This window comes from Salvelinus sp. IW2-2015, linkage group LG11, assembly GCF_002910315.2.
Source record: "Salvelinus sp. IW2-2015 linkage group LG11, ASM291031v2, whole genome shotgun sequence".
Taxonomy (NCBI): Eukaryota; Metazoa; Chordata; class Actinopteri; order Salmoniformes; family Salmonidae; genus Salvelinus; species Salvelinus sp. IW2-2015.
In genome coordinates this window covers 39579395-39594258 of record NC_036851.1, presented here as the reverse complement: position 1 = coordinate 39594258, position 14864 = coordinate 39579395, and the positions used below count along the sequence as shown (strand labels likewise).

At 45.3% G+C, this 14864-nt stretch overlaps 1 protein-coding gene across 1 annotated transcript in view; it reads left to right on the top strand.

The window, feature by feature from the left end:
• The window catches only part of LOC111970366 (dihydropyridine-sensitive L-type skeletal muscle calcium channel subunit alpha-1-like), a 19836-nt gene extending 5576 nt beyond the window's left edge, over window positions 1–14260 (top strand). The window contains exons 9-30 of the mRNA XM_023997058.1: window positions 2783–2890; window positions 3011–3063; window positions 5501–5647; window positions 5777–5978; window positions 6096–6254; window positions 6697–6807; window positions 7037–7120; window positions 8364–8411; window positions 8902–9054; window positions 9181–9246; window positions 9367–9458; window positions 9660–9819; window positions 9985–10112; window positions 10241–10337; window positions 10451–10553; window positions 10669–10770; window positions 10870–11000; window positions 11222–11347; window positions 11500–11577; window positions 11778–11923; window positions 12039–12234; window positions 12361–14260. Of these exons, the coding sequence (XP_023852826.1) occupies window positions 2783–2890; window positions 3011–3063; window positions 5501–5647; window positions 5777–5978; window positions 6096–6254; window positions 6697–6807; window positions 7037–7120; window positions 8364–8411; window positions 8902–9054; window positions 9181–9246; window positions 9367–9458; window positions 9660–9819; window positions 9985–10112; window positions 10241–10337; window positions 10451–10553; window positions 10669–10770; window positions 10870–11000; window positions 11222–11347; window positions 11500–11577; window positions 11778–11923; window positions 12039–12234; window positions 12361–12588 (2718 nt within the window). The 3' untranslated portion in view covers window positions 12589–14260. The remainder of the gene's footprint in view (window positions 1–2782; window positions 2891–3010; window positions 3064–5500; window positions 5648–5776; window positions 5979–6095; window positions 6255–6696; window positions 6808–7036; window positions 7121–8363; window positions 8412–8901; window positions 9055–9180; window positions 9247–9366; window positions 9459–9659; window positions 9820–9984; window positions 10113–10240; window positions 10338–10450; window positions 10554–10668; window positions 10771–10869; window positions 11001–11221; window positions 11348–11499; window positions 11578–11777; window positions 11924–12038; window positions 12235–12360) is intronic.
• The last annotated feature ends 604 nt before the right edge of the window (window positions 14261–14864 follow it).

The following is a 14864-nucleotide window of genomic DNA, read 5'->3' as shown; positions in this document are numbered from 1 at the left end:
TCTACAACCTCTATCCTTTACACCTCCTAACTGCCTTTACACCTCTACTCCTTTACCCTCTACACCTCTACCTCTACTCCTCTACACCTTACTCCTCTACTCTACCTCTACTCTACTCCTCTACACCTTACTCCTCTACACTCTCCCTCTACACCTCTACACCTCTACTCCCTATCCTCTACTCCTCTACACTCTACACCTTCTACTCTCTACTCTCTACCTCTACACCTCTACTCTACTCCTCTACTCCTCACTCTACTCATCTACAACCTCTACTCTACTCCTCTAACCTCTACTCTCCTCTACACCTCTACTCCTTTCTACACCTCTACTCCTCTACACCTCTACTCTACTCCTCTACTCTCTAACCTCTACTCCTCTACACCTCTACTCTACTCCTCTACACTCTATTCCTCTACTCTACACCTCTACTCCTCTACACCTCTACCTACTCCTCACTCTACTTCCTTACACCTCTACTCCTCTACTCCTCTTACACCTCTAACTCTACTCTCACACCTCTACTCCTCTACTCCTTACACCTCTACTCCTCTACACCTCTACACCTCTACTCTCTACACCTCTACCTCTACTACCTCTACACCTCACTCTACTCCTCTCACCTCTACTCCTCTACACCTCTACTCTACTCCTCTACACCTCTACTCCTCTACTCTACACCTCTTACTCTACTCCTCTTACACCTCACTCCTCTACACGTCTACTCTATCCTCTACACTCTACTCCTCACTCCTTACACCTCTACTCTACTCCTCCTACTCTACTCTCTACACCTACACCTCAACCTCTACTCTCTCCTCTACACCTTACCCTCTACTCTACTCCTCTACTCTACACCTCTACTCTACTTCCTACTCTATCTACACCTCTCACTCTACTCCTCTACTCCTCTACACCTCTACTCTACACCTCTACACCTCTACCCTCTACTCTACTCCTTATCTCCACTCCTTTACACCTCTACTCATCTACACCTCTACTTTCTCTACTCCTCTACACCTCTACTCCTTATCCTCACACCTCTACTCCTCTACACTCTACACCTCTACTCTACTCCTCTACTCTTTACACCTCTACTCTACTCCTCTACTCCTCTACACCTCTACACCTCTACCTCTACACCTCTACTCCTCTACTCCTCTACACCTCTACTCCTCTACACCTCTACTCTCTACACCTCTACACCTCTATCCTCTACTCCCTACTCCTCTACACCTCTACACCTTACTCCTCTACTCCACCTCTACACCTCTACTCTACTCCTCTACTCCTCTACACCTCTACTCTACATCCTCTACACCTCTACTCTACTCCTCTACACCTCTACTCCTCTACACCTCTACTCCTTACACCTCTACTCTCTACACCTCTACTCTACCCTCTACTCTCTACACCTCTACTCCTCTAACCTCTACTCTACTCCTCTACCACCTCTACTCCTCTACTCTACACCTCTACTCCTCTACACCTCTACTCTACTCCTCAACTCTACTCTCTACACCTCTACTCTCTACACCTCTACTCTACTCCTCTACTCCTTTATACCTCTACACCCTACACCTTCTACTTCCTCTACAACCTCACTCTACTCTCACACTCTACCTCTACCCTCTACACCTCTCTACTCCTCTACACCTCTACTCTACTCCTCTACACCTCTACTCCTCTACTCCTTTACACTCTACTCTACTCCTCTACTCACTCTCTATTCTACACCCTACACCTCTACACCTCTACTCTACTCCTCTACACCTCTACTCCTCTACTCTACTCCTCAACTCTACACCTCTACTCTACTCCTCTACTCATCTACACTCTACTCTACTCCTCTACTCCTCTACACCTCTACTCTACTCCTCTACACCTCTACTCCTCTACTCTACTCCTCTACACCTCTACCTACTCCTCTACACCTCTACCCTCTACACCTCTACTCTACTCCTCTACACTCTACTTCCTCTACTCCTACCTCTACTCTACTCCTCTACTCTACTCTTCTACCGCTTAACCCTCTAACCCTCCTCTACTCCTCTACACCTTACTCCTCTACTCTACTCTTCTACTCTACACCTCTACTCTACTCCTCTACTCATTTACACCTCACTCTACTCCTCTACTCCTCTACACCTCTACTCTACTCCTCTACACCTCACTCCTCTACTCTACTCTCTACTCACTCCTCTACACCTCTACTCATTACACCTCTACTCTCTACTCCTCTACACCTCTACTCCTTTACTCCTCAACACCTCACTCCTCTACACCTCTACACCTCGTACCTACTCCTTACTCCTCACACCTCTACTCTACTCCTCTCACCTCTACACCTCTACCCTCTACACCTCTACCTCTACTCCTCTACACCCTACTCCTCTACACCTCTACTCCTCTACACTCTACACCTCTACTCCTACACCTCTACTCTATACACCTCTACTCCTACACCTCTACACCTCTACTCACTCCTCTACTCCTCTACACCTCTACCTCTATCCTCTACACCCTACACCTCTACTCCTCTACACCTCTACTCCTCTACTCCTCACACCTCTACTCCTCTACACCTCTACTCCTCTACACCTCTACACCTCTACTCCTCTACACCTCTACTCCACTGACACTGTACTCACATTCATAATGTCTTTTACATGTTCCATTACCTAATGCAATAGTTAGACCAACTCAGCCGCCCCATGTTATTCTAGTTCTGGTCATGGAGATTCGATCTGACATGCTGGTTTCTGCTGTTTCTTATATCTAGCATGTGGTCCAGTGTGTTTTTGTGGCCACAAAAACCATTGGCAACATCGTGCTGGTCACCATGCTCGTTAGACTTCAGTTCGCCTGCATTGGAGTCCAGCTCTTCAAGGTGAGCTCTAGATAGTCTGTACATGTATAGTGGCTTTTTGAACCATATGATGAAAACAGATTCCACAGACCATCAAAGCTAAAATTATCACTCATGTATTGTGTGTGTTCATCCCTGAAGGGACAATTCTACTCCTGCACAGATCCTGACAAAATGACAGAGGAGGAGTGTAGGTAAGAGACCAGTGATATTGTCCTCGCACACAACATTACATGAACAGTACAGAATGGGCCATTACATGACGGTCCAGAATGGGACATTCCATACGTACAGAATGGGCCATTACATGACGGTACAGAATGGACATTACATGACGGTACAGAATGGGCCATTACATGACGGTCCAGAATGGGACATTCCATGACGTACAGAATAGGACATTACTGACGGTACAGAATGGGACATTACATGACGGTACAGAATGGACATTACAGATGGTACAGAATGGGCCATTACATGACGGTACAGAATGGCATTACATGACGGTACAGAATGGTACATTACATGATGGACAGAATGGGGAAATTACATGACGGTCCAGAATGGGACATTCCATGACGTACAGAATAGACATTACGTGACGGTACAGAATGGGACATTACATGACGGTACAGAATGGACATTACATGATGGTACAGAATGGGCCATTACATGACGGTACAGAATGGGACATTACATGACGGTACAGAATGGTACATTACATGATGGTACAGAATGGGACATTACATGACGGCACAGAATGGGACATTCATGACGGTACAGAATGGACATTACATGACGGTACAGAATGGGACATTACAGACGGTACAGAATGGACATTCTATGACCGACAGAATGGGACATTACATGACGGTACAGAATGGGACATTACATGATGGTACAGAATTGGAGACATTACATGACGGTCAGAATGGGACATTCTATGACGGTACAGAATGGGCATTACATTACGGTACAGAATGGACATTACTGACGGTACAGAATGGGACATACATGACGGTACAGAATGGGACATTACATGATGACAAATGGATACATGACGGTACAGAATGGACATTACATACGGTACAGAATGGTACATTACATGATGGTACAGAATGGGACATTACATGACGGCACAGAATGGTACATTACATGACGGTACAGAATGGACATTACATGACGGTACAGAATGGGACATTCTATGACGGTACAGAATGGGACATTACATGACGGTACAGAATGGGACATTACATATGGTACAGAATGGACATTACATGACGGTACAGAATGGGACATTACATGACGGTACAGAAATGGGACATTACATGATGGTACAGAATGGGACATTCCATGACGGTACAGAATGGACATTACATGACGGTACAGAATGGGACATTACATGACGGTACAGAAGGGACATTCTATGACGGTACAGAATGGACATACATGACGTACAGAATGGGACATTACATGACGGTACAGAATGGGACATTACATGACGGTACAGAATGGGACATTCTATGACGGTACAGAATGGACATTACATGACGGTACAGAATGGGACATACATGACGTCCAGAATGGACATTCTATGACGGTACAGAATGGGACATTACACGACGGTCCAGAATGGGACACTACATGACAGTACAGAATGGGTCATTACATTACGGTCCAGAATTGGACATTACATGACGGTCCAGAATGGACATTACATGACGGTCCAGAATGCGACATTACATGACGGTCCAGAATGGGACATTACATGACGGTCCAGAATGGACATTCTATGGCGTACAGAATGGACATTACATGACGGTCCAGAATGGGACATTACATGACGGTCCAGAATGGGACATTCTATGCGGTACAGAATGGGACATTACATGACGGTCCAGAATGGACATTACATGCCGGTCCAGAATGGGACATTCTATGACGGTACAGAATGGGACATTACATGACGGTACAGAATGGGCATTACATGACGTCCAGATGGGACATTATATGACGGTACAGAATGGGACATTACATGACGTAAGTACAGAATGGGACATTATATGACGGTACAGAATGGGACATTACAACAACGGTCCAGAATGGGACACTACATGACAGTACAGAATGGGTCATTACATGACGGTCCAGAATGGACATTACATGACGGTCCAGAATGGGACATTACATGACGGTCCAGAATGGACATTCTATGACGGTACAGAATGGGACATTACACGAGGTGCAAATGGACACTACATGACAGTACAGAATGGGTCATTACATGACGGTCCAGAATGGGACATTACATGACGGTCCAGAATGGGACATTACATGACGGTCCAGAATGGGACATTCTATGACGGTACAGAATGGGACATTACACGACGGTGCAGAATGGGACACTACATGACAGTACAGAATGGGTCATTACATGACGGTCCAGAATGGGTCATTACATGACGGTCCAGAATGGGACATTACATGACGGTACAGAATGGGTCATTACATGACGGTACATTACATTTGTTATGTTTTCTTTCTCTCTGCCAAACTCTCTCTCACCTCTCCCATGCCCTCTCTTTCACTGATTAATCTCTCTCTCTCTCTCGCTCTCTCCCTTCTTCTCAGGGGTAACTATATTAGGTACCAGGAAGGTGCAATCCATCCAATGACGATCCATAAGAGAGAGTGGATCAACTCAGAGCTCAACTTRGACAACATCCTTGAGGGCATGTTGGCTCTCTTCACTGTCTCCACCTTTGAGGGCTGGCCAAAGTGAGACTCACATACAAGCCTGGGAGTTTGTATACTGTACATCATGGCATGCCTAGTACAGTACTATGGAACACATGAAGGTGTATGTATTTCACACTTGCTAACATGCCTTTGTGTGTATGTGTGCAGACTGCTGTACAAGGCCATAGACTCTAACATGGAGGATGTTGGTCCCATCTTCAACAACCGCGTTGCCATCTCCATCTTCTTCATCATCTACCTCATCCTCATCGCTTTCTTCATGATGAACATCTTCGTCGGCTTTGTCATCGTTACATTTCAGGAGCAAGGAGAGCAGGAGTACAAGAACTGTGAGCTGGACAAGAACCAGGTGTGTGTGTGTGTGTGTGTGTGCATGTTTTGTGTGTATCTTTTTTGTTTGTTGTTTTAACACCCTCTTTCTAACAGTAGTGTGTAACTCCTGTGTGTGCTGTCCTCCCTCTGACAGCGGGCGTGTGTTGAGTACGCCCTGAAAGCCCGGCCGTTGCGCTGCTACATTCCTAAGAACCAGTATCAGTACAACGTGTGGTACATCGTCACCTCCTGCTACTTTGAGTACCTGATGTTCCTGCTCATCATGCTGAACACCATGTGTCTGGGGATGCAGGTAATGCTATCGGAGGTGGTTCAGGGATGCTCATCATGCTGAACACCATGTGTCTGGGGATGCAGGTAATGCTATCGGAGGTGGTTCAGGGATGCTCATCATGCTGAACACCATGTGTCTGGGGATGCAGGTAACGCTATCGGAGGTGGTTCAGGGAACTGCGTTAGGGTGATGAGTATCTTTGACAAACATTAGCATTTCAAATACAAAACGTGAAACTTTAAAAGTACTTCTCCTGCATCACATCAATGTAATGCTCCTGCTAGAGATTCCTACTAGAAGCATCCCTTCTTCATATCAAGGAGTTTTTTAAATGTATTTTTAATTTGGACACTTGAAATGAGATGAGCATCTCAAGAGATTTCATAATTGAAAATGTCAAATAAACTCAATATCTTCCATTTCTCTTTTCCTTCTTCTCTCCGTCTCTCTTCTCCCCCAGCACTGTAACCAGTCAACCCATGTGACCGACCTGTCTGACATGCTGAACGTGATCTTCACTGTGCTCTTCACTGTGGAAATGGTCCTCAAACTCATGGCCTACAAAGCTAAGGTCAGTTGTCCATAGAGATGTTCTGTATGCACTACATTARCCAAGATGCAGTGCAACTCAACGTAGATCAGAATGATTCCAGAATAATAGGACAGTGGTTATGTAGAACAGTTACTTCATACCTCTTCATTGTGCACAACCCTCTTGTCAAAGTTCTGAGCTGGAGTGTGTGTAGATGAAGAGACCTTTTATACACACACTTCTGACCAATGCCCTTCCCTCTCCCTAGGGTTACTTTGGGGACCCATGGAACGTCTTTGACTTTGTCATCGTCATCGGCAGCGTTGTTGACGTCATCCTGAGTGAGGTCGATGTGAGTATTGTCATTGCGTAATGTTTACCAGAAATATGTAGGTATTGTCCATGACATGTACTATAATACACAGTTCCCACTGTTCCTAAAAGGTTTATATAACAGTTCAGGCAGACCCACTGAACATTTTTGTCCTCGCATTTTCATTTTTTCTCCCATTGGTTTCGGTTATTGTTTATAAGAAGCAGATAGTCAGGTTGGGGAACAGCTACAGATATTTCACAATAAAAGCTCTGTCCTGTCATCTGACTGTCTGGACTGTGTTTACACCCCTGTCTGACACCCCAACCATCCACCCACCCACCCATCCATCCACTTAGAGGCATACAGGCCAGGCTCCCCTGTCAGCACTTGGCCCCAACAATAGCACTGAGGATGCGGTCAGTATTCGTCATCGGGGTGACCCTCACACCAGCCACGGCTGCACCCTCACCCCCCCGAATACTAGTCTCGAAAACCCGACCCTAGTCACTGTGTTGCCCCCCGAAGCCCTGCTGTACCTGGCTGCAGCTTGTCTCACCCACCTTCCACGCCTTGAAAGCCAACCCACAACCTGTCTGTTTGGTTACTTTATGCCCCTAACATAACACCTGGTCCCAGACCTGGTAATTTCCCTCATTGGTGTCACTGTTTAAAACTGGGATTTTTTTGTTTTGTATTTTTAGTTAACCTTTGTTTAAGAGAGGGCTGATTCCAAATCAGTTGTTAAGGGCAGAAAACAACCACTGTCTTCTTGTTTCACCTCCCACCACCATATGTTCAGTGATCTCCATCACTCCTGCTAGTAAGTAAGAGAGTGACATCCTTCTGTAGTTTTTACTGTGATTCCTGTACAAGGGACTGAGCCAACAGGTTTGGCATCAGGTTCTAGATTTAAAGCAGCGTTTCACACTATCTTGCTTCAGAAAAGTAAAGGTCATTTTTTTAAATCAAAAGAGAGCTCAAGTTGCCATTACAGTAAACCTTCAGAGACCCCATCAACCATTTTCACCTCTTCACCCCTCAGTCGCCATCCAGTCATTTATTACAACGTTGTCCTTGGTTGTTTTTGTGCTCACATGCCTTCTCTCCCTCCCTCCATACTGCAGTCTTTCATCCTACATTTTCTCTTCCAACTTTGCTCCATGCACACCTCCATGGCTGACTCCGCTCCCTTCGCCACTTCCTGTTCCACCTCCTGTGTCTGATGATGTTGCTTCCTGTCTGACTTCACTTGCTGTGTCTCTGTCTTTCCCCCTCACAGGCAGCCCTGGCCTCCTCTGGAGGACTGTACTGTCTACACGGCTGCGCTGTAATTATTCGCCCCGTAGACACTGCAAGAACATTGCATGAAATCACATGAAACATTGCATGACTATGGTATGCTAATTCTACGAGACATTGCATGAACACTGTATAAAACAGGAGGAAACTTGCACAACACATTGCCTGATCATCCATGTTTTCCTTAAATGTCTGTATTTACAGCATGCTGACCCTTAAGGTGTTTTTACAATCTTAGGAACCACTTCAACATGATACGGTTCTATAATTCTCTGAAGAAAATGCACCCATTGCTTGGCTCCTTCTGACACTAACCAGACTCCTACAGTACATGACTGCTCAGATACCCTGTGAGAGGTGAGACCTGTGTCCTTACAGACTGCTGGGTTTTGCTGGCATGTTTCCCCTATTGAACTAAAACTGTGCTAATTAGAGTAATAACATCTTACATTTTTGTTAGAGCTGAAGCCAAGACTACCAGCTTTCTCAGTGACTGTTAATTTCATTTGTGCTATCAGGAGGTGAACCCAATGCAAGCCATAGCGGCTTCGGAAAATGCCCGTGTGTCAATCACCTTCTTCAGACTGTTCCGTGTGATGCGTCTGGTTAAACTGCTGAACCGTTCTGAGGGGATCCGGAATCTTCTGTGGACCTTCATCAAGTCCTTCCAGGTCAAAGTTCATTCCAATTCTGTGTCTTCCATTCTGTGAGATTCATGAAAATGTTGTTCAAAATTCCCAGGTTTTGATTGGTCAGTGTGCGTGAGTTTGACGACGTGATTGGTTGCTGTGTTGCAGGCTCTGCCCTACGTCGCCCTGCTCATCCTCATGCTATTCTTCATCTACGCTGTTGTTGGGATGCAGGTACTGCACACACACACACACACACAAACACACACACAAACATACACACACAAACATACACACACAAACATACACACACACACAGCACTCTCTGATGAGTTGTGTGTACGTCTCCTGCAGATATTTGGTAAGATAGCGCTGATAGATGGGACACACATCAACAGGAACAACAACTTCCAGACATTCCCCCATGCTGTGCTGCTGCTCTTCAGGTGGGTGATCTGATTTATCAGTCATTCAGTCAGCTTCCATTATCTTCCATTGACTTTGCGGTCACTTTACACAGCAGACTTGTATAGCAAGAGACCCTTACACTCAGTGATTACATTGACAACACAAAAGGGCTGAAAACAAGCTGTAATCTCTCTGTCTGGCCCACTCCCCTCTCTATCCCTCTTTCTCTCTCCCTCCAGGTGTGCGACAGGTGAGGCGTGGCAGGAAGTGATGTTGGCGTGTCTATATGGGAAGAGGTGTGACCCTAAGTCAGACTACCTGCCTGGAGAGGAGATGACCTGTGGAGCCAGCTTCGCCATCATCTACTTCATGAGCTTCTACATGCTCTGTGCCTTCCTGGTAAATGACGCACAAACATGCATACACACACATACACACATACATTAACAAACAAACATGCATATACACATATACACACACACACATTCGCACGCGCACACACACATTCGCACGCGCGCACACACACAGTCACACACATAAATATGATTCTGTTGTCCTCCACAGATCATCAACCTGTTTGTGGCAGTCATCATGGACAACTTTGACTACCTGACCCGTGATTGGTCCATCCTGGGTCCTCATCACCTGGATGAGTTTAAGAAGATCTGGGCAGAGTACGACCCAGAGGCCATGTAAGTCTGTTTTTCTGTTTCTTTTTTATAACCCCTTATAAAAATATATGATCAGTCTTTTCAATTCGTTTTTTTATACTCTCAATGTATTACTGCTGTTAGCTGTTGTTTCCCTTCCTGTCCTGCAGGGGGCGTATTAAGCACCTGGACGTGGTGACTCTGCTGCGTAGGATCCAGCCTCCTCTGGGCTTTGGAAAGTTCTGTCCCCATAGAGTGGCCTGCAAGGTGAGAAACTAAAAGGAAGGGATCTGTTTATTTATTTTGTGTGTTCATCTGACTTGTCTATTAATGCAGCAAACATATTTTTTTAATGAAATCTTTATTTATTCTGACTGCAGAGACTGGTGTCCATGAACATGCCACTCAACAGTGATGGAACGGTCACCTTTAATGCTACGCTGTTCGCACTGGTCAGGACCGCATTGAAGATTAAGACTGAAGGTGTGTGTGTGTGTGTGTCAGTCAATTGCAGAGCACTGTATTTTTACTGGTATTTGGGCCAATTGAACGTTAAGCATCTATATTCCCACCTCACTGTCGTTATCTCATTGGTCAGGTAACTTCGAGCAGGCCAATGAGGAGTTAAGGGCCATCATCAAGAAGATCTGGAAACGCACCAGTATGAAGCTGCTGGACCAGGTCATCCCACCAATCGGAGGTGAGTTTAAACATTCTATTGTAATCCTCAACTTTATGGTCCCAAAACAAGTTGCCCATTCTAATTAGCTGGCATGTTTGATTGGTGTGTGTGTGTCAGATGATGAGGTGACCGTGGGGAAGTTCTATGCCACCTTCCTGATCCAGGACTACTTCAGGAAGTTGAAGAAGAGACAGGAAGAGTATTATGGCTTCCGCCCCACCAAGAAGAACGCCTCCAACGAGATACAGGTGAGCCCACACCAACCTCACAATGGGAAACCTGTAGGGCAATAAGCCATTAAATGTGATTGGCAACTCTTCTAGTGATGTTATTGATGTTTCATGTAATAATCCTGTACACAATCTAACAACTCTTAATTTTCATCCCCTCACAATCTCATTCTTCCTCTAACCCCTCCTTTCCTCTCTGTCTCTCTAACCCTCTCTCTCTGTCTCTCCCTCCACCCCAGGCGGGTCTGAGGAGCATTGAGGAGGAGGTGGCTCCAGAGTTGCAGAGAGCCATCTCGGGAGACCTGATGAACGAGGAGGAGATGGACAGAGCCATGGAGGATGCAGCGGAGGAAGGCATCTTCAGGGTGAGAGGAGAAAGAGAGGGAAGATGGGGGAGGGGGACACAGGGAGACAGGGAGGCTGCGGAACTAAGGAGGGAGGACAAGTTCAGAGTGAGAAGACAGAATAAAACTCCTGTCTCTGAATGTTGTACCTTTCTGTGTGTTCCTGTGGTCAGCGGGCGGGCGGTCTGTTTGGGAACCACGTTGATTCCTTCACCATGGAGGAAGGAACCCATAACTCTAACGCTACACAGGTAATCATTTCAATCATTTCAGTGCTATAACTTCTAGTACGTAACCTTCTTCAGACTCAAAGTGCTTCACATAGTACTGTATGGACCTTGAGTTTTTTAGTCAGGAAAATCACATAGTCAGGAAAATCTCCTGTCCCCGTGGCGGTAACTCAGCCGTCTGTCCCCGTGGCGGTAACTCAGCCGTCTGTGTCTCTGTGTAGGTGACCAGCCAGCGGCCCCTGCAAATGAGCAAGTCAGACGAGGGGGAGGTGACCAGCTCACCTGCCTACCATGCAAACGAGGACTTCTTCCCCACAATGCCTAACAAAACCAACAACAACAATGTCAACAGCAATGCCGGGGAGAGGTGAGTCTGCGTGTGCGTGCTCACGTTTGTGTTTTTGTTTTCCTTACTTGAGAGGTCAAATTACACAGTAATAAGGCAGTAATAACAATCTGACTGACTCTTTGTCCTTCTGTAGTTTTCCCTTTGAGACAGATGACAGGGTGCAGGTCTATACCATCTCAACCAGCAGAAGTCCCCGAGACACCACAGACTGGCAGCTGCAGACAGTACCTGGACCCAGCCAGGACCGTGAGACTCCCAGAGAGACCCCTAGCCCCCAGCAGGCCCAGACCCAGACCCCAGACAGCACCTTCGACACACTCATACAGGAGGTGACTGGAGACACCAGGCGTATAATATATTCCATAAATACATATTTTATCAATGACATTGACGTCAGATACTTAGTCATCCCCTCTCTGTCCTCTATCTCTTCTCATGTCTTTCACCTCTACCAGGTCCTGATAAATGGGGGGTTGGAGAGCTTGGCCAGGGACCCTCGTTTTGTGTCGGTGACGAAACAGGAAATGGCCGAAGCTTTGAACTTTGACCCGGTGGACATGGAGAGTTCCGCCACTGACCTTATGAATGGTCGCAGAGGGAGGGTCGCCACACCTCCAATCAGGCCCTCTCGCAGATCACAGAGAAAGGCCAACAAATTAACAAAACCCACCGATCGTGTTTAGGCCAATAGGCCTGTCCTGCAATGCAGCATGTCATCGATCTTGTTAAGGCCAATAGGCCTGTCCCTCAACGCAGCATGTCATCAATCTTGTTTAGGCCAATAGGCCTGTCCTGCAATGCAGCATGTCATCGATCTTGTTAAGGCCAATAGGCCTGTCCTGCAATGCAGCATGTCATGGAGTGACTTCACGTGCTGAGGCATTAAATGTCACATTCTACAAATAGAACAGTCCTTTTTGGGTGCCTTGTAATATCACCTGATTGGTTAAGCAGGCTTTATGGCACCTGTGACTTCATTGTTGTGGTGTCATTCAGACTGGATGATTTCTCTATTGGTTCATTTAAAGAGGAAATACTCTTCCTGCTAGAGAGCAGACTGTCTTTACCATGTTTATTTTGTTCACAGTACAGACTACTGTTCAAACTTATGTTGATTTCAGGCGAACATCACGTTGTCCCGACTAACATGTTCTTGAGTCTCAACTCGAGGAATTTTTGCTGGTATTAAAGGTTGGCCCTGTTTGAAAACTAGTGTCCTTCTCTGTTCCCTCCCATCCTTGAAGTAATCACTGATCCACCACCGTTTAGGTGTTGAACATGGTTGTGTCAGTGACTGGCTGACGGAGGAAGGGAAGGGTGTGTTTTCTAAGTATTCTTGGAGGGTCAGGATGTTACTTTTCAGGGGCATTCTTTGAGTTCTGTCATGATGACAAGGCAAGACATGGCTGGACCAGGATGTTTCTGGGCTGGATCATGTCTACACTGTCCATATAAGGACAATCTCTGTAGGCTATATGGAGAAAGCTAACGTGCATGTTCAAGATACACAGATTCTGCCCAGGTCTCCACACATCAACATATCTTCACAATACATAGATATTTCTTTGGCTTTAAATATCCCATATCTGAAACATGTACACCATCTCTAGTATACAGGATGAATGCCCCTGTAGTGTAACATGAGAGAACATATTTCTGGTGTAGTGTAGCCACTAGCTGGCCATGCTACAGTAGAATGCAACAAAGTGTAGATAAGAGGATGTGGTTAAAGATGAAGATGAATGGTAAGTTTAGGTACAGTGGTTGGAATCGTATATTTGTGATTAGAAAGCAGTGTGTAAGGGTCAGATATGGACAAATTATGGTCTAGAATACCAGGGGTGAAAGGTCATCTCTGATGATGCCATTTTGTCTATTATTCTATTTTCAACAATATCGTTCATTTTCATGTAAGCCTTTTGGTTGAAACCTACAGCATCTTTTTGTGAAAATGTCCTTTTTGATTATTCATTATTTTTTCAGTCTAAAAGAGATTAGGTTGTATTTTGAGAGACAGTGGCATGTCACTGTTATTTGGTTTAATAAAGGCTAAATTAAATAGCTGTAATGTGATGAAGGCCAAATAGAAGGCAAAGTAAAAACGTGAATCCCAAAAGGTTTTGAATAATAAAATCAGTTGTTCCCATTGAGCTTTTTAACAGAGGTGTTTTGCATTCATCTAGAGTATGTACTACTGCCATTAACTTTTTATCAGACATTTTGTCATGGTCATTTTGATAACGTTATTTGAGACATTTTATTGCTTTCTCTCTGTTTCTGAGATCTGTTTCAATATTGTTCTCTAAAGTTTAAACTATATCATGCCAATAAAAAATATTTTATAAAGTGAGAATACTTACATTTTCCCAGTCAAATTATTGGAGATTTTTATGGTTGGGTCACGTGAGCGGGAGGTAGCCTAGGGTTTAGACTAGAGCGTTGGGCCTTAACCGAACGGTCGCTAGAAGACAAGGTGAAAAATCTGTTGACGTGTCCCTGAGCAAGGCAGGTCCATCGTTCTGGTTGTGACAGACCGGGTATAGAGAACAGCGGTCAACACTAGACATTCTTGTGAGTCTGGTGGTTAGTCATTGTCTCTTCTCCGCCGAGTATAGCTTATGTTTTGGTAATATAATATGTCTGCAACTGTATCTGAATGTTTATATGGTATTTTATAATACCGCTCTGTATTTCGGTTATTATGTATGCAGACTGTGATGCGGCCACTTAAGCTCCAGACATTTAACATTTTATTTATTTATTTAACTAGGCAAGTCAGTTAAGAACAAATTCTTATTTACAATGACGGACTACACCAGTCAAACCCGGACGACGCTGGGCCAATTGTGCACCGCCCTACGGGACTCCCAATCACGGCTCTCTGATCTACGGATACCGAATACGGGTTCACTTTCCTAAACAACCGCTGAATTGCAGGGCGCCAAATTCAAAGATATTC